Here is a 23675-nt window from a genome sequence, read left to right as displayed (position 1 = left end):
ACTGCTGGACAGGGGGAGCAAGCAAGGGGTGGTAGTAGACAGCCGAGGAAAGAGAGAGAAAGAAAGACAGACAGAAAGTGGCCAAGGAGACTAGTGATGAATAAATGGATAAGTTTGATTAAATCATTTGAAATATTTTAGAATAGAAAGAAAGTTGATAGAGTCGAAGAGTTAAAGTATGTATAGGTTTCTCAGTTCTAGCTTTCTTGTGGGCTCTAAAGCATTGTCTATAATTAACTTACAGAACTAAAGTTGGAATTAAATATAGTATATCGTAACAAGATAGAGAATTAAATATAGTATTCCATAGAATATTGCAATGTTTAGCCTTTTTTGTTTTGTTAACAAATTGATAATTGAATACAATATGGAGCCGAACATAGTACTTCAGATTCTAGCATGCATAGAAAAACCTCAGCAATCAGCCTGGTAATAGGGATTTGTAATCTGTTCGAATACAAACCAGCACATAGGATAATTGTACACAGAAATATTAGGCAGATAACAAGAGAAACTGCAAACATAAATGCAACTCACCTCAGTGAATCCATTTTGTAAGATTCCGAATCTAAACAAAGAACAATATTGTGAAAACTAAAGACATTGGTTTATCATCAGTTTGTTCAAATGTTTCATGTTGCTGTTGTTTTCTTTTTTACAATAAAACAACCTTTAGCAATAACCCACAGAATGAATGGGATTATCTTAGGGCTCCTTTTACTAAGCCACATAATGGCTTTAACACGCGGAATAGCGCGTGCTACATTGCCGTGCACGCTAGACCTTAACGCCAGCATTGAGCTGGCAGTTCTAGAAGCGTAGAGCACCGTAATTTCCTGCGTGCGCTAAAAACGCTAGCGCACCTTAGTAAAAGGAGCCCTTAGATGCTCCAAATTAGCCACACATTATCCAGTCATATGTAACCATGCCTAAGTTTTGGTGACGGGACAAAATCGCGCGAGACAACGGCACGCAGACAACTGAGTGCAAGGTTGACGGCGCGCCGAAGAAAAACACTATTTTAAAGGGCTCCGACAGGGGGTGGGGGAGGTTTACTTTACTTAACAGACATTGCGCTGGCGTTGTGGGGGGCTTGGGGGGTTGTAACCCCCCCCACATTATACTTAAAACTGAACTTTTTCCCTAAAACACAGGCAAAAAGTTTGGTTTCAAGTATAATGAGGGGGGTTACAACCCCCTAAACCCCCCACAATGCCAGCGCGATGTCTGTTAAGTAAAATAGGGGGGTTCCCCACCAACACCCCCCCATCGGAACCCTTTAAAATAGTGCTTTTCTTCAGCACGCCATCAACCTTCCGTTCAGTTGTCGGCGCGCCGTTGTCTCACGCGATTTTGTCTATGAACCTAAGTTTTGGTGTAGCAATGTAGCTTTTTGCTAGTATTCTGTAATGGCTTAGATGGCTGCTGAGATCTGTATTTTACTTCAGAACTGATCTTTTGATTATTTTAATAAACTCTTAATTTTCTAATAAATTCAGATTCAATTTCCGTCTATCTTGAAGTCTATACCTATCCTAATCATAACTTTTGATCTAAAATGAAAATGTCTTGAAAGTCTGCAGCTGATGTTCTCAGGTCTAGAGATTTGGAAATTTGCAAATCTATGTAGTGGCATGGTGAGAGGAGGAAAAGTATGATCTTTTCAACAGGAAGACTGAGTAGTCACAAAGGGTCAATGAATCCATCCTCCCTCATTATTGATTTAAGAACCCCACTTTCTTTTAATACCATAGCTTTCATAACCAACCTGCAGTTTTAAAATTAGATTCAAACAAGTTAAATTAAAGGTACAAGATTCTTTATCTGAAATTCTGAAAACCGAAAAGCTCCATAAAACAAAATTTGATGCAAACCGGAAGTAATAATTTTCCCTGTTATGACACACACTGAAACCAATGCAAGTGCATGTTTTTCGCCTGATCTCTGCACAATTCAGATCAGAGGGTTGGAAAGTGACAAAGAAGAGCTGCAGATTCCACTCAGAGTGACAGTGAGGAGCAGAAAAGGTTGGAGGGCTGGAAAATGGCAGATTCCATTCAGGGTAGCAGTGAGAAGCAAAATGGAAGTTTTTATCTCTCTCAATAGCACAGAAAGTTGAGGTATTGAAGAAGCTTGGTCAAGATGTCTCTGTACAATGACTGATTGAAAAACATAGTTTGGGAGCAACAACAATACAGTATATAGAAACAAAGAAACATATGGCATATATAGGCCAAATGGTCCGTCCAGTCTGCCCATCCACAGCATCCACTATCTCTGACTCTCCTTATGAGATCCCACAATTTCTTGAAGTCAGACACATTCTTTGTCTCCAACACATCTACTGGGAGATTATTCCATGCATCTACCACCCTTTCTATAAAAAAGTACTTCCCTAGATTACTCATGAGCCCATCACTTCTTAACTTCATCGTATGCCCTCTCATTCCAGAGCTTTCTTTTAAATGAAAGAGACTCGTCTCATACTTGTTTATGCCATGTATGTACTTAAATGTCTCTATCATATCTCCCATCTCCCACCTTTCCTCCAAAGTATACACATTGAGATATATAGTTCTGTCCACATATACCTTATGATGAAGACCACCAACCATTTTAGTTGCCTTCCTCTAAACAAACTCTATCCTGTTTATATCTTTTGAAGATGTCTCCAGAATTGCACACAATATTCTAAATAAGTCTCACCTTAGACTTATACAGCGGCATCAATACCTCCTTTTTCCTTCTGGTCATACCTCTCCTGATGTACCCTAGCATCCTTCTAGCTTTCACTGTCATTTTTTCAACCTATTTAGCCATCTTAAGATCATCACATACTATCACACCTAAGTCCCACTCCTCTTTCATGCACAAAAGTTCTTCACCCTCTAAACCAGGAGTCCCCCAAAGTCCCTCCTTGAGGGCCGAATCCTGTCAGGTTTTCAGGATTTCCTCAATGAATATGCATGAGATGTATGTGCATGCACTGCTTTCAATGCATATTCATTGGGGAAATCCTGAAAACCCGACTGGATTCGTCCCTCAAAAGGGACTTTGGGGACCCCTGCCCTAAACTGTACCGTTCCCTCTGGCTTTTGCAGTCCAAATGCATGACCGAGTCGAATAGGCTATATCTACTTCCCTTCCCAACTTCCCAACAATTAATCGTCCTTTGATAGAATGTTCACCACAGCACATTTCATGGGCTGATTCAGCGCTGAAATGACCACAATGAAACAGCCACACTGAACTGGCCACAATGAAATGGCTGTGATGAATCATCCTAGACCCAGCATAGCTGGGGACAGAATTCTCCCACCGAGTCCACGTACCTTGCCACTAATGGTTATTAGCTATTAATAGCCAATGGTGTTAGTCCTCTGACCTTCCCCAGCGACTCTTCCTATGAATTCTAACCTGCCTGGAGTGACAAATTAACCTAATTGTTAGTGCTGAAGGTAAAGAACCTTGGGAACTGGATTCAATTCCCACTGTAGCTCCTTGTGTCTGTGATAATCACTTAACCCTGCATTGCCCCAAATATAAATACTAGGATTGTGAGCCCACTAGGGATAGAAAAAGTGCTTGCATACTGTATAATAATGTAAACTGCTTTGGTTGTAATACGAAAGGCAGTATAACAAATCTATAAACCTTTTTGTGGGCATATTGTTTCTTCCAGTGTTACTACTGACAATCTTGATTAAAGAATTCCTACTTATTTAAACATAAAAATTCTCCTATCCACCCATAACTCCTTCCCCAAACCTCAAATGTTCCTATTGAGCTCAGCTGACAGACATATGCATAGGTATGCAATGATAATTTTATCATAGCAATGATCTTCAGTATATATTCCTAGTTACATGTAATAGCATATGAGTGAGACCTTCCAACTAACAGGAACATCAAATGTAAACCTTGGGGGGACCAGAACTCCTCAATAGTGCGGTATGACATTGACCACAGAAGGTGTGGGAATCAGGATCATTTCACTGCGGCAGTGGTTCCCAAACCTGTCCTGAGGACTACTCAACCAGTCAAATTTTCAGTATACAGTACAGGCAGTCCCCGGGTTAAGAACGAGTTCCATTTTTTAAACCATTCATAAGCTGAATTTGTATGTAACTCGGGTCCTGTACAGTACACAGTCTATAAAAATATTAAACATTAAAGAACATTAAACATTACAGGAAAAGTCCTCAAAATAAAGTACTGTAGTTTAAATAGAAAGAAAAGATAGGTTTCCACTTAACTTTTGTACTTCATTCACCCTAATGTTCCCTCTCCACCACCACATCCAACATTTTGCCCTCTTATCTCTCTCTTCCCCATGCATCTGTACCTCACACTTCTCTCATCACCATGTTCAATATTTCTCTCTCCCTCCCTATGTCCAATTCACCACTTGCTTCATTTCCCCATGTGCACCATCTCTCTTTGTCTCTCACTCAGGCACCCATGCCCAATTTTCCCTTTCTATTCCCTCCCCACATCAGCATCTCTTTCCTTTGCTCCATTGTTCCATCCTATGTCCCAAGTTCATACTCCCTCCCTCCATTCTGTGTCCCAAGTTCATGCTCCCTCCCTCTTTTTTCCTTCCTTCCATCCTTTTCCCAAAGTCTGTACTTTCTTCCTTCTTTCTGTGTCCCAATGTGACCCTGCTTCTCCCTTTTTATGCCAAAATGCTCTCTCTTCCTCCCTTCCTGTCTCAATGCGACCCTTCTCCTCCCTCCCATGTCCCAACATGCCCTTCATTGTCCTTCCCTACGTTCTGTGTCACAAATCTGTGCCTCTCTCCTTCCCGCAAAAGTTTACCTCATCTGGCTGAATCCCTCCTCCCAGTCGCACTTCTCTTCACAAAGCTGCAGCCGCGGTTCCTATATGTGGCCCATGGCTATCCCAGAAGCCTTCCCGCTGATATCAGAGGGAAGGCTTCCGGGTTAACCACAGACCACGTACAGTTGTTACTGCTTACGGTTTTGTGAAGAGAATTGCAGCTAGGAGGAGGCAGCTATAACTGTCCAGGGGCTATAACTACCTTTGCTTCAGTGCAATGAGGCTGGGGATCAAGTGCCGCTTTGGTGGGAGGTGAAGGCAATACATTGCCTAATGATCCTGTTTCCTTGCTATCTCAGCAACCCTCTTGTTTTAGTCTTGCTCAAAATTTGCAGCAGTTGTGGTTATCTTAACAATTTTACTGCAATTATTCTTGGAATTTCTGATATTTCAGGTGCAATGATGGAACTGGATGGCTCTTTCCATCTCTACCAACCAATCTAGCTGGAATTTAAGAATGTCCATTAGAAATTTCTCACAGAAAACCACCAGATCAGTCACTTTAGCACCTTCCAGGACATCCAAAATCTGAAGATTATTTTGTCTGTTGCTGTTGCTCATATCTTTAGTTTCATTTGTTTTATTGAGTTTGAAGAAAGAACACAAGAACAGCCATACTGGGGCAGACTGATGGTCCATCTAGTCCAGTATCCTGTTTCCAGCATGTCACAAACACTTGGCAGAATCCTAAATAATAGCAAGACTTCATGTTACCAATCTGAGGAGCAGCAATGGCTTTCCCCATTTCTATCTCAATAGCAGATTATGAACTTTTCCTCCAGGAATTTATCCAAACCTGTTTAAAACCCAGATACGTTAATCGCTGTTACCACATCATTTTAAAAGCATTACCATGTAACTTCATTGAGTGCTCTCTAGCAGCAAAGTTTATTTGATGTCCCAGATTTTAAGCAAATTAAATTGGATATGTGAAGAGATTCAACCTTTATGGTTGGGGGACCTCAGTCATGGAATGCACTTGAGTCTTTGAATGATTTTAGAAAATCTTTAATTACATATTTGTTTACTCATGCATTCCTGTGATATTATATTACTTGGGTTTATTGATATGAATTACAGATTTTATATTTGATATTTTAAAGAAATGATGTTTTTTGTTAATGTATTTTATGTATGTAAATTGTAAACCTCAGAGAATTGTAGATCTGCGATATATAAGTTTGTTATTAAAGTTAAATTTAGGCCCTCTTTTACTAAGGTGCGCTAAGTGTTTTAGCGCACTCTAAATCAACGTGTGCGCTAACCGCTAATGCGTCCATAGGATAACATGCACGCGTTAGTGTTTAGAACGTGTTTAGCATGCGCTAAAAGGCATAGCGCACCTTAGTAAAAGAGGGGGTTAGTACTTTTTGAAAGAATAAATAATCGATTCATGTCTACCCATTCTACACCACTCAGGATTTTGTAAACCGCTATCACAGTTTATCGTAAATGTTGTGCCACAGCAGATTCCAGGTGTGCTGCGAGACGCCAGCAAGGAGAAGAGGCGCCGGCCCCAGCTTACTGCTTACCAGACATGCCTCTCACAGTAAGAGGCTCATCCTGTAGGCAGTCAGCCGGTGCCAACGACTCTCCTCCTCACCGGCTTCTCTCCTCCTAACCCCGCACCTCCCCTCCTTCAGGATCTCCCACCGGCAAAGTGACAGGTACAGGGTCGCAGCCGGAGGGTCTCCATTTATATGCAGACATCGATGTATTGACATCATGCGTGTATATGACATCATCGCACCAATGTACACACACTTCCAGATGCCTTCCGGCTGCGGCATCAGGTTTAGTGTGTCGCGGTGCCAAAATGTTTGCGGGACACTGCACTATCATATACTCCCTCAGCTATCTCTTTTCAAAATTGGAGCCGTAACCTCTTCAGCCTTTCCTCATACAAGAGGTCAGAAATGGGGCAATTCTGGTTGGCTGGGGTGAAGGAAAGAGACCTGCCAATAGCGTGCATTAAAATTTTTAACACACATGAAGCATTTAACATGCTAATCATGCTAGTAATGAGTTCAGTGTGCAGTCCTCGTTTTAACAACTTTGAACAGACTATGACATCACAGTGCTTTACAATTATAATAAATAAGGGTCAAAGATGGAAAGATTAGAATTGCAATTCTATTTCTTGCTGCAGCGAGTGAATAGATTTCACATTAGTTTCCACAGCAGTACCTTTTACTTTCAACACAGCTATCCTCATTTTGATCTCCATTAGTTGCTGTTGGAAATGATTAATCTGATTAATCTGCACTGACATTTCCACTTGGAAGTCCTTAATCTCTGAATGGTTAATAGCAAGCTACCCCTCGATTTCTTAAAGTTCGTCAAGCGCTGCATTAGTCATGGTTGAAGCACTGGATTCTTTGACCTGAACCTTTTTCTGGGGAATTGGTGGGTCTTGCTTGGGATGTTTAGTACCTAATGCATTAGAACATGCTGTTTCAATTCACAAAGTTTGTTAGGAGCCATGATTTAGTCTATCAGATTTGTGAAGACATTACATTACAGTACATTCATATACCACAAAACCTTCCAGATCAATGTGGTTTACATAAGCAAGAGACTGTACAAATCAGTGAATTACAAAATTTGTGACTTAATAATTAATTTCCCCCAAAATCTTACAAACAAAGATGCTTTCAATAGTTCTCGTAAGTGCAGATAGGAGCCTTAGGTAGCAAACAAGAATTCTGGGAGTTCTCCTGCCCCACTATGCTTACATGCTCTGCTCAACAGCATCACCATTATTGCTAAGTCCTGCTGCATGTACAGTATGTGGGAATGGGTGTGGGCAGTGACATAGTTAGGGTGAGAGGCGCCCGTGGGGGTCTCAGGTAGGATGGGGGTTCGGGGGTATGTGTGTCAGGGTGGTGTGTTGGGGTTGTTATGGGTTTGGGAGATTGAGGGGGTCCGGTGGCAGGAGGGAGTGGGCATCCCTCCTGCCGATCCCAGATGTGTGTGTGGGGGTGTTGGGGATGTTAGGTAGGAGGGAGTGGACATCCTTCATACCGATCGCAAATGTGGGTGTTTGGGGGTTCCTGTGCCACAGTTGGCTTAGCTGATCGCATCAGGGATATTTCCCTTTCCCCCATCAGCTGAGTTGGCAGGACTCCCCAAAGCCATGGTTTTGGGGAGTCCTGCTGGCTCAGCTGATTGGAGATTCCAGTGCTGTGATCAGCTGAGCCGGCAGCGGCATCTACTTTTAGGACTGAAATATAGGCCAGTATTTTTCAGGCCTACATATCAGGCGTCTGTCACAGCTCTAGGGAGATGTATAGGGATGCTTAAACTCGCCCAAGGCCTCTTCTGGGTGAAACCAAGCCTAAACCCAGCCTTGGGCGAGCTTAAGTGTCTGTTTGTGTTTCTGTAGACCTGTGACAGACGTCTACAATGGAGGTGACCTTTCTCGCTTGAGGTTTTTCTAAAAACATGCATCTCGACTGACTGCCAGACGGCAGTAGGATGCCTACCACCACCTACAATCGTGATGCCTGTTTGTAGAATCAGCCCCTTTGTGTCAATAGAATATTTGCCAATCTGAAAATGAGGATACTCTTACATGTGTATTACAATATGACATGAGGGCACACCAGACAGCCCGTATCCTACATATTGGCACCTGCTATGTGCCAGCTTTTCAAGATGTCAGGTTGCAAATAGCCTATAAAGCTTTTTGACTGCAGATTTAAATACTGTGGCATCTAACCGCTAGATATTGACAAGTGAGAGTGTTTTTTGTGTCTGGTATGCGTGCTGTTTAGATTCTTTAGCTGTTGTTTTTTTTGTTGTTGTTGTTCTGTTTTTGAGTAAAGCAATGTTGGGTACATACTGAAGGTATTTTTTTTTATGGATCTTGTGAACTGTAAACAGCCACGAAATGATGGCTACCATTGGGGGAATCCTGTGCTTTCTCAGATTAATTATTTATTGCCATTTAATGCAACTGGGGATCCTGTGCTTTTTCAAATATATTATTTAATGCAATATAAGCAGTTCAATGTAGCACAAACAGTTGAATGATTATAGGCATTGTTTGTACTTCTATTTTTTCTGACTGCTGGTGTAAATAAGTAGTGGACAAGTTAAGTTTCCAAGAGAAACAAAAATAAACACTGTGGAGTGACAATGATACTGAAATGGACTTTAAAATGAAAGAATCAAAGTTCCAAATATACAATAAAATAATCCACATGAAAAAAATTCTAAATAATCCACATACAAATCAAAAGGACCATCCCTGAAGAAGACATCTTGTCGAAACGCAGAACGTGTTGGGTCCTGCGCTACTAGCGGATTAGGTCCATTTGATTTGTATGTGGATTATTTACTATTTTTTCATGTGGATTATTTTATTGTATATTTGGAACTTTGATTCTTTCATTAAAGTCCATTTCAGGATCATCATCACTCCACAGTGTTTTTTTGTTTCTCTTGGACTCTTATCTCTATGGATTCCTTGGGGTCAATCCTTTTTGGTTTGTATGGACAAGTTAAGTTTGACATGTTGTGAAGTAGAGCTAAAGAGTTTAAGTTCGCTTCATTTGGTGCATTAGAAAAGGTTCTTTGTGCCATCTGAGGGCTTTTTTCCTCCACCTAAGTTTTTCCTTCACTTTTTCTATGAAATTATTTGTGCATATATGCTGGATATACTGGAGAGTAGCTCATTGTTTTTTACAAGGTGTATGTTCCTGCAGTCCTCCTTTGTTTTGTAATTTGATGTTATTGTTAGCATACATAATTATACATGGTGCTTTTTATATTTTTAGAAAAGCCCCTTTTCTGCATGTAGAATAAGCTTTACTTTGCAGAAAAGCTTTTTTTAAGATGGCTTCTTATACATGGTATAACTTCAGGAAGTCAGCGTGTTGGTGTGCATTTTCTACCTTATCTGGATTTCCTGAATTTAACAGTCTGTGGATAAAGTTGCTGATGCTGGGTAAAGAAGCAAATTTCCCTTGCCACACATATCAAATATATTTTTGCATGACTGCAGCAGATAAAATCTCTATGAGCTTGGTTTTCACTGTCACATCTACCACACTGAAGGACATAAAAAAAGAAGAAACGGATGTATGCAAATGAAGCAAAGGGCTGACAATCATGCGAGCTTTCTATGTTTAAATCCAAAGCACAACAATGTACACCAGGGAGAATATCAATTCAGCCAGCACTGGTCAGCTTTTTTAAAATTCTAACCGTCTCCATCTAAATTGGCCACCAATTTTCAGTGTTGGGCCATATCTGGGCACCGGACCTTATGCAACCCTGGCTGAATATCGGGCTGGGACCTGCATAACTTTCTTTTTAAATTAGATCTTATGGCCTCCCCCCCCACACACCCTGACAATGCCCCTGCTTTCCCTCTCCCTCCCCTCAGCCTGTGGCCCCTTGCTCCCCTTAGCCATTCATGTAGACCAGGGGTGTCAAAGTCCCTCCTCGATGGCCGCAATCCAGTCGGGTTTTCAGGATTTCCCCAATGAATATGCATGAAATCTATTAGCATACAATGAAAGCAATGCATGCAAATAGATCTCATGCATATTCATTGGGGAAATGCTGAAAACCCGACTGGATTGCGGCCCTTGAGGAGGGACTTTGACGCCCCTGATGTAGACCCTCTGGGCCTATCTTTATCACTGGTGGTTCAGTGGGGTTGTTAGGGGCAGGAATAAAGCCCACTCATTCCTGCCCCTTGAGGAGCTTTTTCCAAAATGGTTGTTGTGATGTCTTGCACTATATATAGGATCTAACCCCATATGTTGCTTATTAGAATCATCATACTTTAACACAGTGCCAAACCTGTCCTGCCAGTCAGACTTTCTAGATATGCACATTGAATATGCATGAGGGAATTTGCATACAGTGAAAGCAGTACTTGCAAATCAAACTCATGAATATTTATTGTAGATATCCTGAAAACCCGACTGACTGGTGTTTCCCCCAGGACAGGTTTGAGAACGACTAATCACCCGTCTTTTGTTAGCATAAATTCTATTTACCCTCTCTCTCTGTTGTCTATCCCCAAGCTGCCCACCTTATCACATGCTTTAATGAAATTCAAGGAAATCACATCCAACATAATCCCTCAATCAAATTCTTTGTCATCCATTCCAAAAAAAATCTGACTCTCCATTAACTATCTCACCACTGAAGTGAGTCTAACTAGACTTTAGTATCCAATCTTCTCTGTATTATCATCTTTGCAAAGTGGGTCCATGCCTTTCCTTTTATAGGCCTGATGGAGCCAATCATCTCCAGAGATTTAAGTGAACAGGTCCTGAAGTGTTCCCGCCTGAGCGTTTACATAAGTGTGTTTCAGCCCAGTCCTCGAGGCACACCTAATCAGTAATATTTTCAGGCTATCCAAAATGCATAAGCATGAGAAAAAGTTGCATGGCAAGGAGGATATCTTGAAAAGCTGACTGGCTAATTGTGCCCCGAGTAGTCTGTTGAAAAGCCCTGTTCTATAGTCTAAATGCCCTTAGTATTCTACATTGAATCCCACCCAATTCCATTACTTTCTTATTACTATTATTATTTCTATAGCATTACCAGACGTACCCAGCGTTGTACAGAGTCACACAGAATATGACAGTGCCTGCTTGAATGAGCTTACAATCTAAACAGACAAGACAGACAAACAGGATGTCATGGGGTACGGTTAATCAGCTGGCTGGGTTGGTGGGCAGTGGGGAGTAGTGTTATAGATCTCAAAATGTATACTTTAGAGCAGTGGTCTCAAACTCAAACCCTTTGCAGGGCCACATTTTGGATTTGTAAGTACTTGGAGGGCCACAGAAAAAATAGTTAATGTCTTATTAAAGAAATGACAATTTTGCATGAGGTAAAACTCTTTATAGTTTATAAAGCTTTCCTTTTAGCTAAGTCTTCTTAATAATATTGTCATTTATAGCTAAAGAGACATATGATCAAGAAACTGTTTTATTTTACTTTTCTGATTATGATAAACATACCAAGGGCCTCAAAATAGTACTTGGAGGGCCGCATGTGGTCCCCGGGCCGCGAGTTTGAGACCACTGCTTTAGAGGAAAGGCAGGAGAGGGGAGATATGATAGAGATGTTTAAATACCTAGGTGGCATAAATGTGCATGAGTTGAGTCTCTTTCATTTGAAAGGAAGCTCTGGAACGAGAGGGCATAGGATGAAGTTAAGAAGTGATAAGCTCCAGAGTAATCAAAGGAAATACTTTTTTACAGAAAGGGTGGTAGATGCATGGAACAGTTTCCCGGAAAAAAGGTGGCGACAGAGACCATGTCTGAATTCAAGAAAGTCTGGGATAGGCGCCTGGGATCTCTTAGAGAGATAATGGTTACTGTGGATGGGCAGACTGGATGGGCCATTTGGCCTTTATCTGCCATCATGTTTCTATGTTTCAATATCAAAAAGATAGGTTTTCAGTTTACTCCATTCTCCTTGATCAGTGGTTCTTCTCCCAACTCTTCAGTAAATGCTAATCAGGAGTATTTCTTTAGCATGTCTGCTTTTTCCTAGTTTCTCTCCACAACCTTTGGTTACTTCCTCATCACTTTTCAATTTTACATTAGCCCTCCCCACCACCCCACCCCCACCGTCCTTCTTAATTTTGCTAACACCTCTGACAATGAAAGTCTTGTCACCCTTCTTTACCTGTCTTTCATTTGTGTTTCTATCATCCTGATTTACTGACTCATTTCAATACTATATGCAAGTTAACTATAAGGGTGACCCAGCAGAACTATAAACATTACTCTATAAATGATGTAAAACATTTCTTACCTGACAATTCATTATCCAACATGTGCTTTCTAATCATATACAATTTCACTGCTATAAAAGCTATAGCCAAAATTGTTCCTATGCATGACCCAATGACAACATACTTGATTTCTGAAAAAAAACCAAAATTGTCATACTCAGGTTATGTTAATGGAACCACATATTAAAATACACCAAAAGTAAATTTATTTATTTTAACTCACATCTTTTTCAGTGGTAGCTCAAGGTGAATTACATATGTAAGACCAATTTTTTTTTTTTTTTTAAAGGATGCTAGGCAATTGCCTACACCTGCCCAGATGGTGGCAGAAGTGGTACATAAAGAATTTATTTGTTCAGGACCAGGGCTGGGACCAACTTTAAAGCTGGGGGGCTTTTGCAAGCTTGTATCAGACTGTCCACTCACTCTAATAAAAGGTAGACCACACCAGATGTTTAAACTCCAAAATTAAGCTTTACTCTCTCAGTGGATGAAAGAGGCGCTTCCCTTGAACAGTTACACAGTACAAGCAGTTCCAACTTATTTACGGTTAATGTATATTCTCCTTACTCCTTTCAGTAACTAAGATGTTAACTTACATTATCTTCTTTATGTCATAGATGTAGATTCCCATTGAATGGAGTATACAGTAGGCTACCTGGATAGTATTTATTTATTCAATTTTCTATGCTGTTCTCCCGGGGGAGCTCAGAACGGTTTACATTAATATATTCAGGTAAGAACATAAGAATTGCCACTGCTGGGTCAGACCAGTGGTCCATCGTGCCCAGCAGTCCGCTCATGCGGCTGCCCCCAGGTCAAAGACCAGTGCTCTAAATGAGTCCAGCCTCACCTGCGTACGTTCTGGTTTAGCAGGAAGTTGTCCAACTTTGTCTTGAATCCCTATAACAGACTCCGGAAGAGCATTCCAGTTTTCCACCACTCTCTGGGTTTGTATGGAATCTATCCCCTTTCAAATTTAGAGAGTGCCCTCTCGTTCTCCCTACTTTGGAGAGGGTGAACAATCTGTCTTTATCTGCTAAGGTACTCAAGCATTTGTCTGTCCCAGTGGGCTCACAATCTATCTAATGTACCTGGTGCAATGGGGGTATTAAATGACATACCCAGGGTCACAAGGAGCAGTGTGGGTTTGAGCCCACAACCTCAGGATGCTGAGGCTGTAGCTTTAACCACTGCCACCTGCGGGTTAAAAACACGGGCTTGAGCAGAAGCAGCGAAGAGTGCAGGAATTTTAGCTGGACCGTGATGAGGCATTGCTGAGCCCTGTCAATAAAACACTACCAAGGTAACCAGGAAGTGTCTCAAGCACTCAAGGAGGACAGAATGGAGAGCCGTGTCTGGATTTCTCTCCAGTTATTCTGTCGGGGGGGGTGGGGGGGGAAGGAGGGGACAGGAGGTAGAGATTTCCGTGGCTGAACAGCATAGCAGTTCTTTGATTTGGGCGCAAGCTGAAAAAGCAGGACTGGTCCTTGTCTCGTTCATCGGGGGCTTTGGGGAGGACGAGGTCGCTCCTTCCTGGTTTTAACCTGCGGGTTAAGTCAAAGCAACAGTCCAGGAACAGCAGCATGTTTTGGGGGGTTTTCTTGGAGCAGCAGGGCCTTTGCTGTTAACCCCCCCCCCCCTTTTTGGCCTTGCTTGTGCGATCTGCGCATGCGTCGGGATCGCTCTTCAGCGATCCGTGTGGTCAGTGTGGGGTGTGCCTCCGATTGCGTCAATTTGCATGAAGACTCGTTGTGAATCGGTCGCCCAGCTACTTATCGGATCGGATCACCCACGGATTAGTAAGGTTAGTGAATCTAGGCCTTAGGGCTAGATTCATTAAGCCCACCGATCAAGTCCCAAACACTTAGCGACCTGTATGCGACCTATTTTTCCTCCAAACCAATTCACTAACTCTGTCCCAATCATCCTCCGATCTGCGCATGCAAATGAGGGGGGAACGGCATTCAAATGTAGGCAGGCGGCGATTCACTAATAAAAATGAGGGACACCGACTGGGCTGACCGATCAAAAATAAGCGACTGCTGAGGACCAGTCGCTCAGGTCCTTTCCGACTGCCCTGCCTTCTGCCGCCCTGCTCTCTGCCCTGATCTCCTGCTCTCAGCCCCTACTCTCCTGACCTTCCCCGCAGTGCAAGCCCGTGGTTTTAACCCGCAGGTTTAAAATGGGTTAAAACCACGAGCTCAAAAGTGAAGTTAAAAGAGAAAAAAAATTGCTGCTTTTATAAGCATACGCAGACCATCTACAGCAGGGGTAGGGAACTCCGGTCCTCGAGAGCTGTATTCCAGTCGGGTTTTCAGGATCTCCCCAATGAATATGCATGAGATCTATTTGCATGCACTGCTTTCAATGCATATTCAATGGGGAAATCCTGAAAACCCGACTGGAATACGGCTCTCGAGGACCGGAGTTCCCTACCCCTGCTCTACAGGTAAATAAGATGGTCTGTGCATGCTTCAGGATTGCTCACTAGCGATCCGTGTGGTCGGAGGGGGTGGACATTCCTCCGATTGCCCCCATTTAAATACTGACCCGTTATGGATCAATCAGCCTGCCACGAATCGGCAAAGGATCGGGTACGATTGACAGGTTAGTGAATCTAGCCCTAGTTACTACACAACATTACAATGGTTTTTTTTACTGACACAGGAGCTGACACACAAACTCCTGCTGCTTCCTATTCCTTCTTGCTGGGTGTTTTTCATACTTATTTAAACCCTGAATTTGAGCATCAAATGAAGACTTTTATAAAAGTTCCCGCTGTAACCTTTGTTCTTAATATATCCAAAATGAAAAAGGACCCTGCACATCTGGATGTGCAGAAAGGGTGAGGTTGCCAATTAGATTCAACACTGGAAATAGTTCCTGTTTCTGAATATAACTCACCTTAAGCTCAGATTGGGAAAAAGTAATAAATCTAAAAATCCACATCCCACACAAACAAGAGAAACAGGAGTTCAAATTATATCTAGTGTGGTCCATTAAGTAAATGTCTTACTTAATACCAGCTAGTTTGAATGATAGGATTAACTCTGACTTTATTTTAAACTGCTCTCCTGCTGTCATGTGATTAATCATAGGTTCACCCCACAAAGATGTCGTTCAATCTGCTCACCAATCTTCTCCTCATTTGTTTCAGTAGCAGAACCATCTGCCCTCAGGAAATCTGCTAAAACAAAATTTACCTTCTAATTAAAGTGTTTTGGTGTCAGACATGAAACTGACTTACATGCAGTAAATGAGAAAAGAAATCCCCATCCTCTTTAATTCTAGAACATTGCTTTTTTTATATCACTGGATTGCAACTCTTAGCTATCATTTGTAGACACACAGGAATTCTTTGAGCACATATTTAGTGATAGGTTGATAAAAGCCACAAAATTGAGTTTTTGTTATAGTTTATGTAGTGCTACCAAACAAACTTGTAGCACTATGCAGATGCTGTATCTACCGTATGTCTATCTATTCCTCTTTATATATATATATATATATATATATATATATATATATCTTTATTAGATTTTCAAACTACAATTGTGCAACAAATAATTCATATACATAAAATATCGCAAGACAAGCACAATAAACTTTCAGACATTAACATACAATTAAATTTTCCCCCACCCTCCCACCCAATACTCAAATAAAATAAAACCCACAAGAAACTATCCATATATACCCTGAATCATGTTCCAATGCAACTCCCTTCCCCCACCCCCCAACCCTACCTGGATGTGTATGTTTACAAGCCTATAAAATCAAATCAAATATTCTTCCTTACAAAATTTTGCCAATGGCTCCCAAACATCCATAAACATTCTGTAATGCCCTTGCTGTATAGCCATGAAACGTTCCATTTTAAAAATGCAACACAGCGATTCCCACCAAAAATTGTAACTTAATCGATCCCAATTCTTCCCGTTCCTTAAACTGAGCTGTATGGCAACCCCTGTCATTCTAAATAGAAGTTTGTTATTTCTATTAGATATTTGGCTTTTAGCTCTCATCAACGTACCAAATAAAATGGTATCATATGTTAATGCCACTGGATTTTCCAATATGTTGTTCACTTGATCCCATATGGACCTCCAAATTTAAGTATCAAGGGACAATAGTATCATAAATGATCCATAGTCCCAGCTTCAAGATGATAGTGCCAGCATCTATTAGACTTTAGAAACATAGAAATAGACGGCAGATAAGAGCCACGGCCCATCTAGTCTGCCCACCCTAATGACCCTCCCCTACCTTTGCCCTGTGAATAGATCCCATTTGGCCTTAAAATCAGGCACGCTGCTGACCTCAATCACCTGTAGTGGAAGACTATTCCAGCGATCAACCACTCTTTCAGTGAAAAAGAATTTCCTGGTGTCACCTCGTAGTTTCCTGCCCCTGATTTTCCACGGATGCCCTCTTGTTGTCGTGGGACCCTTGAAAAAGAAGATATCTTCCTCCGCCTCGATGCAGCCCGTAAGATACTTGAACGTCTCGATCATGTCTCCCCTCTCTCTGCGCTCCTCGAGCGAGTATAGCTGTAATTTGTCAAGCCGTTCTTCGTATGGAAGATCCTTGAGTCTCGAGACCATCCGGGTGGCCATTCTCTGCACCGACTCCAGTCTCAGCACATCCTTGCGATAATGCGGCCTCCAGAATTGCACACAGTATTCCAGGTGGGGCCTCACTATGGATCTATACAATGGCATAATGACTTCCGCCTTACGACTGACGAAACCCCTTCGTATGCAGCCCATGATTTGTCTTGCCTTGGACGAAGCCTGCTCCACTTGATTGGCAGACTTCATGTCCTCACTGACGATTACCCCCAAGTCTCGTTCTGCTACTGTTTTTGCTAGATCTCGCCATTAAGGGTATAAGACTTGCATGGATTTTGGCTGCCCAGGTGCATAACTTTGCATTTTTTGGCATTGAAGTTGAGTTGCCATGTCCTAGACCATCGCTCCAGTAGGAGTAGGTCATGCATCATGTTGTCGGGCATTGAATCTTCGTCTGTTGTGCGTTTGCCCACTACATTACTTAGTTTGGCGTCATCGGCGAATAATGTTATTTTACCTCGAAGCCCTTCTGCCAAGTCCCTTATAAAGATGTTGAATAGGATTGGGCCCAAGACCGAGCCCTGTGGCACTCCGTCATTTCGGAGGGGGTGCCGTTCACCACCACCCTTTGAAGCCTACCTCCAAGCCAGTTCCCAACCCATTGCGTCAATGTGTCACCTAATCCTATAGAACTCATCTTGCTCAGCAATCTGCGGTGTGGTACACTATCGAATGCTTTGCTAAAGTCCAGGTACACGATGTCCAGGGACTCCCCAATATCCAGCTTCCCCGTCACCCAATCAAAGAAGCTGATCAGGTTGGATTGGCATGATCTCCCCTTAGTAAATCCATGTTGTCGGGGATCCCGTAGATTCTCCTCATCCAGGATCTTATCCAATTGGTGTTTGATTAGAGTTTCCATTAGTTTGCTCACTATCGATGTTAGACTCACTGGTCTGTAGTTTGCTGTCTCTATCTTTGAGCCTTTCTTGTGGAGTGGAATGACGTTAGCCGTCCTCCAGTCCAACGGGACGCTGCCTGTACTAAGGGAGAGGTTGAAGAGCGCGGACAGTGGCTCTGCCAAGACATCACTCAGCTCCCTAAGCACCCTGGGGTGCAGGTTGTCCAGCCCCATTGCTTTATTAACCTTGAGCTTTGACAGCTCACCGTAGACACTGCTGGGCGTAAACTCAAAGTTACTAAACGGGTCAACTGAGCCAACCCTTGTCTGTAGCTGAGGGCCGAGCCCCGGCGCTTCTCGGGTGAAGACTGAGCAGAAGTATTCATTTAATAGTTGGGCTTTTTCCGAATCCTTTTCCACATAGTCTCCGTCTGGATTCCTAAGACGTACACTCCCGACTTTGAACTATCTAATTTATGTAAATGAATTGGGGACCAAAATGCTCTTCTAGATATAAATTGAATGAGAAGTCTTATCCTTCTGGACCTATTTTCTAAAGAGTTTGTTAGGCATGTGCACAAGCAAAAAATTATGCTTCATTTTCAACTTATTTTCTTGATTTTTATCATTTCACTCATTTATTCTAATAATTTTTCTACATGGGTTAATGCTTTTGCACAGCGTAGGTTGCACATACAACCAATTTTGCATACACTAACATTTTTAAGACATACAAAAGAATCAAATGCATGCTTATAAGCTCTCATTGCTAGTGTTTTTCTATGGGCAGGGTCATCAGAAAGGGAAATAAGAGAGGTACTCTCCCCCCCTCTCTAGGGGAGGGTATACCATGTTATCACAGTGAGTGTAGGCCTGGAAACAGATTTTAGCATGGCTCCTTGGGGGGAAGGAGGAAAGGGTCCTTTGTCGACCCTGCCGGCTTTCTAGTTTTCCTCAAAAGATGTGGTGCTTCTGCAGCCATGATAAAATTTGCTAGAACTTATATAAAGAATTACAGTTACCAGATGTCCAGGAAAACGTGGATATGTCCTCTTTTTAGATGGACTTTCCAAAACACAGCAGTTTGTCCAGGTTTTGGAAAGCTCTGGCCGCGAAGGGAGAGACTCTGAGTATGCGTGGATGATGTCACATACGTCCGCGCATGCTTGGAGGCTCTCGGATGCGGCACGGAAGTCAGAAATTAAAAAAAATCAAAGTTTCTGGGGGCAGGGCTGGAGGCAGAATGGGGCAGGGCTGGGGCGGGACAGTGTGCGGCCATGCGTCGGGGATTTTACAACACAAAATATGGTAACCCTATAAAGAGTGAGCAAGAAAGAATGATAATAGTCATAAAACTGTCCTGAATGATTGCATTGGTGGCCTGTGCATGAACACTCACTGTCCCATGCCCTACCTCCATCATCCAGTGCATCAATGTATTTCTGAGTGCCAGTGGAGTCTTCCAAACCCCTGACAAAGAGTCACCGGATCTGCTGATGTCAAATTACTGTTGCTTCATATCTATAAAAGACTCTTGTGAGACCTCATTTAGAATATCGTGTACAATTCTGGAGACCGCACCTTCAAAAAGATATAAAAAAAGGATGGAGTAGGTCCAGACGAAGGCTACTAAAATGGTGTGTGGCCTTCGTCATAAGGCGTATGGGGACTGACTTAAAGATCTCAATTTGTATATTTTGGAGGAAAGGGGATATATGATAGAGACATTTAAATACCTACGTGGTGTAAATGCGCATGAGTCGAGTCTCTTTCATTTGAAAGGAAGCTCTGGAATGAGAGGGCATAGGATGAAGTTAAGAGGTGATAGGCGTAATCTAAGGCAATACTTTTTTTCAGAAAGGGTAGTAGATGCGTAGAACAATCTCCCGGAAGAGGTGGTGGAGACCGAGACTGTGGGATCTCTTAGAGAGAGGAAGAGATAATGGTTACTGTGGATGGGCAGACTGGATGGGCCATTTGGCCTTTATCTGCCATCATGTTTCTATGTTTCTATGTATTAAACTGACAGCCTGGTGATCCTGATTCACCTTACGGTAACTTGCCTCTAATCATACACTCTAGATCCACTCTCATTTAACACCGTGCTATTGATAAACTGAAATGTGGTTAAAACTTTCAATAAACATATAAGCCAAAATCCTTTCACCCATCAGCCACCCCACATCAGCTCTGTCACCCACCACTCATTCTACACACCCTTCATCCACTCCACATGCCATTTCTTAACCACTGCAAACTACACTCCCCACCCACCAGAGTGGCACCCTTCTCCCACCATAATGCATATACCTGCTCGTATCCCCACACATACTTGAGACTACTCCTCACTCTCCACAATCCCGCATACCCCTCATCCACCATACATTAGCTAATACATAGTACACATGGACTCTTTATCCATCACATACCCACACAAAATTCCTCATCTGCAATGTGACCCTAAGACCCTCACACAAACCTGAATACCACCCTTACCAATAACACAGTGCACACACTCCATCACATAATACACACTACTCCTTACCTGCCAAACATCCCACATCCCACACACCCTCACCCTCCACATACCCCATACCACCCCCACATATACTACATATTCCATGTACCATGGGTTCCCAAACCTGTTCTGGGGTAACCGCAGCCCGTCAGAATTTCAAGATATCCGCAATGAATATGCATGATATGCATATCAAGGAGGTAGTATATGCAAATGGCTCTTGAATATTCATTGTGGATATCTTGATAACTGATTGGCTGGGGTTCCACCAGGACAGGTGTATGAATCACCGCCATACACTGTTACTGACCCGCCACGCTCCTGTAATACCCTGCATACTATGGTGCTGATATTCAGAGCTGGCTTCTGGTTAGCTAAATAGTTCATAGCTGGCTATCCGGAGATATTCAGCATAGATAGCTGGCTAACTCTTGCTGAATATCTGGCTTAGCAGATTGACCAGTGACCGGCTATATTCACGGCCAATATTCAGTGGCTCGCCGGCTAAGTTTGGCAGCCAAATAAAGCTGCCCAAAAGGGTGGTCTATTTTGGGCCATTAAGACTTAACTGGCTAGCTGCTGAATTGTCCTAGCTGCCTATTTCAGCTGGCCAAAAATAGACTAGACATTCAAAACCAGTCACCGCATTGAATGTCCAGTATCGTCGCTGGCTTTCCACAGTCAGAATATCAAGGGTTTTTCTTGAATGCGTATTCTGATCATTTGGGCACCTAAAAATTTAGTGCCTGCAAATTACTCGAGCATATGTATGCCTATAAATTAACATGCGTGCCTAAAAATAAATAGATCAAAACAGAGGAGTACTAAGGGCAGGGTGGTAGGTGTGGTCCATCCTGGGTGCAGGCAGTAAAGGAATGCACAGAGAAGCTGTAAGTTTGCTTCTTTTCTGACATCCGCTTCCAGTTCTGGGGCTGATACCCAGCAGAGTCGACAGCCGTAAGCACTCAGATCATGGTTCTGCGACAGCACCCCTTCCTCCCCCCCCCACACACACACTGCCAGGAGGAGGGGGGTGCTCTGCCCGAGGTGACAGTCTATGCCACTGGATCAGAAACATACAAAATGCTCCCAAATCAGGAATATTGTGTATTAAATGAGTGCAAATCAAACTTTCTCTGGTCATGCATACCCCTACCCCATACCCACTCTCTCACACTGTACACTCTTGAGACTCCTCCTCAGATATCGCACATTATACACACCCCTCCTCAGCCATCACACTCTCCACATTTTGCTCCTCCCCACCGCAAACTTCCCCCACACTCCCAGCAAGCACACATGATAATCACCACCACATTCCTTATACACCATCCCTTGCACACTTCCCACTGCTGAGCACCACTCCTCACACACTTGTCATCCACTACAAACCCCACATAACCTCTCACACACACAGACTCTCCACTCAATGCATACTCCACACACTGCTGCTCATCCACCACACAATTATGAAACCTCCTCATCCACAATACACTGTCTGTCCTATTCACCTATAGCATACTGAACATCTTCTTCATCAACACACAGTTCACACACTGCTTTCTATCCACCACACACACCCCTCACACACAAGAACCCAATGTACTCGCTCTCACAACAGACCTCATATATTACCCCACCCCCCCAAAAAAAATGTATGTGCTGATCTACCACACATTTGCTATACCCCTTCACCCAAAATACAACATACCCACTCACTTTCACAGTACCCATACCTCCTTTCATCCACCAAACATGCCCTGCCTCAATCACCACATACCACATAGCGCATGCACTGCGCTTCACATTAGGGTTACCAGATGTCCGGGTGCCCGGAGGAATTTCCAAAACCCAGCAGTTTGTCTGGGCCCCGAGCTCAGAGACACGTCAAGAGGGCCTCTGCACATGCGCCGACGTCCACGCATACATTGAGGTCCTCCAGATATGGCTCTGAGCTCGGGGAAAGAGGCACGAGGTGTAGGGCCAGGGATGGGGGTAGAGCGGGGTGGGGCTGGGGTGGACGGAATGTGGCAGGGTTGGTGCAGACTAGGTCAGGGCCAAGTGTCCTCTTTTTTTAAAGAGGAAATCTGGTAACCCAACTTCACTGACCACTGCTTACCCACCCTATACCTGTGACAACCCCTTATCTAGCGCACACCAGCACATACTCCCCCCCCCCCACACACACACACACATACATATACTGGGTGCAAGCAGTAAAGGAATGCATAGAGAAACCACGGGTCCACTTCTCTTCTGACATCAACTTCCTGTTCTAGGGCAGCGAACCAGCAGAGCAGACAGCCATATGCACGCAGACTGAGGCTCTGTGACAGCACCAAACATTCCCCCCCCCCACACACACACACACACACACTGCCTGGAGGAGGGGGTGCTCCACCTGGAGAAGAGGGAGCTTTGCTCTGGGTTGCAGCCAAGCAAGGTATGCCACTGTGTCAGAAACAATATAGAAAACTATCTGAACAATGTGTTTCAAAAATGGCAATTTGGACATTTTAGCAAATAAAACATCCAAATACCACTTTATGCCATTTTTAGATGTTTTTTCTCTCTTGAAAATGAGCCCCTTAGGCCCATCTTATATTTTTTTTAGGTTTCTAGCATTTGTATTTAGGCTCTTCAAATACTGTTTTCTATCCATAATAACAACTTGCTCAGCTGCAGCAAGGAGCCCCCGACAAGTACCCCCCCAAAATCGGCAGGAGGGATGCCCACTGCCTCCTGCTTCCGGTCCTTTCAATCCCCTAAATCCTCCCATTAAAGACTGGCAAAATGGATGTCCGCTCCCTCCGGCCTCAACCCCCCTCAACATCCCTCAAACCTCCAGCCAACCCACCCTGCACTCCTAAGCCCACCTCGACACCCCTCGTACCTCTGTAGAAGAATGACTTACTACTTGCAGCTTCGGGGAGGCCTGCTGGCTCAGCTGATTGAAGATTTTCTTGCCGCAATCAGCTCAGTCAGCTGTGTCTACTTTTAACATTTCAGGCCTCTGTCATGGCCCTAGGGAGATGCCTAGGGCTGCTTAAGCTTACCCAAGATCACTTCCAG

General features: G+C 43.1%; 1 protein-coding gene across 3 annotated transcripts in view; it reads right to left on the bottom strand.

Moving 5' to 3' along the window:
• Nucleotides 1-23675, bottom strand: part of TMEM273 (transmembrane protein 273) — an 88399-nt gene that overhangs the window by 2825 nt on the left and 61899 nt on the right. For 2 of the 3 annotated variants that reach the window (XM_033942303.1, XM_033942302.1), the window contains 3 exons: nucleotides 15747-15800; nucleotides 12631-12741; nucleotides 538-568 (listed from right to left, as the gene is read on the bottom strand). In XM_033942303.1, the coding sequence (XP_033798194.1) occupies nucleotides 538-568; nucleotides 12631-12741; nucleotides 15747-15800 (196 nt within the window). The remainder of the gene's footprint in view (nucleotides 1-537; nucleotides 569-12630; nucleotides 12742-15746; nucleotides 15801-23675) is intronic. The other variant, XM_033942305.1, reaches the window with a different exon arrangement.

The sequence above is a fragment of the Geotrypetes seraphini genome, chromosome 4, assembly GCF_902459505.1.
Source record: "Geotrypetes seraphini chromosome 4, aGeoSer1.1, whole genome shotgun sequence".
NCBI lineage: Eukaryota > Metazoa > Chordata > Amphibia > Gymnophiona > Dermophiidae > Geotrypetes > Geotrypetes seraphini.
The sequence above is the reverse complement of the archived record's forward strand: the minus strand, read 5'-3'. Positions and strand labels throughout refer to the sequence as shown.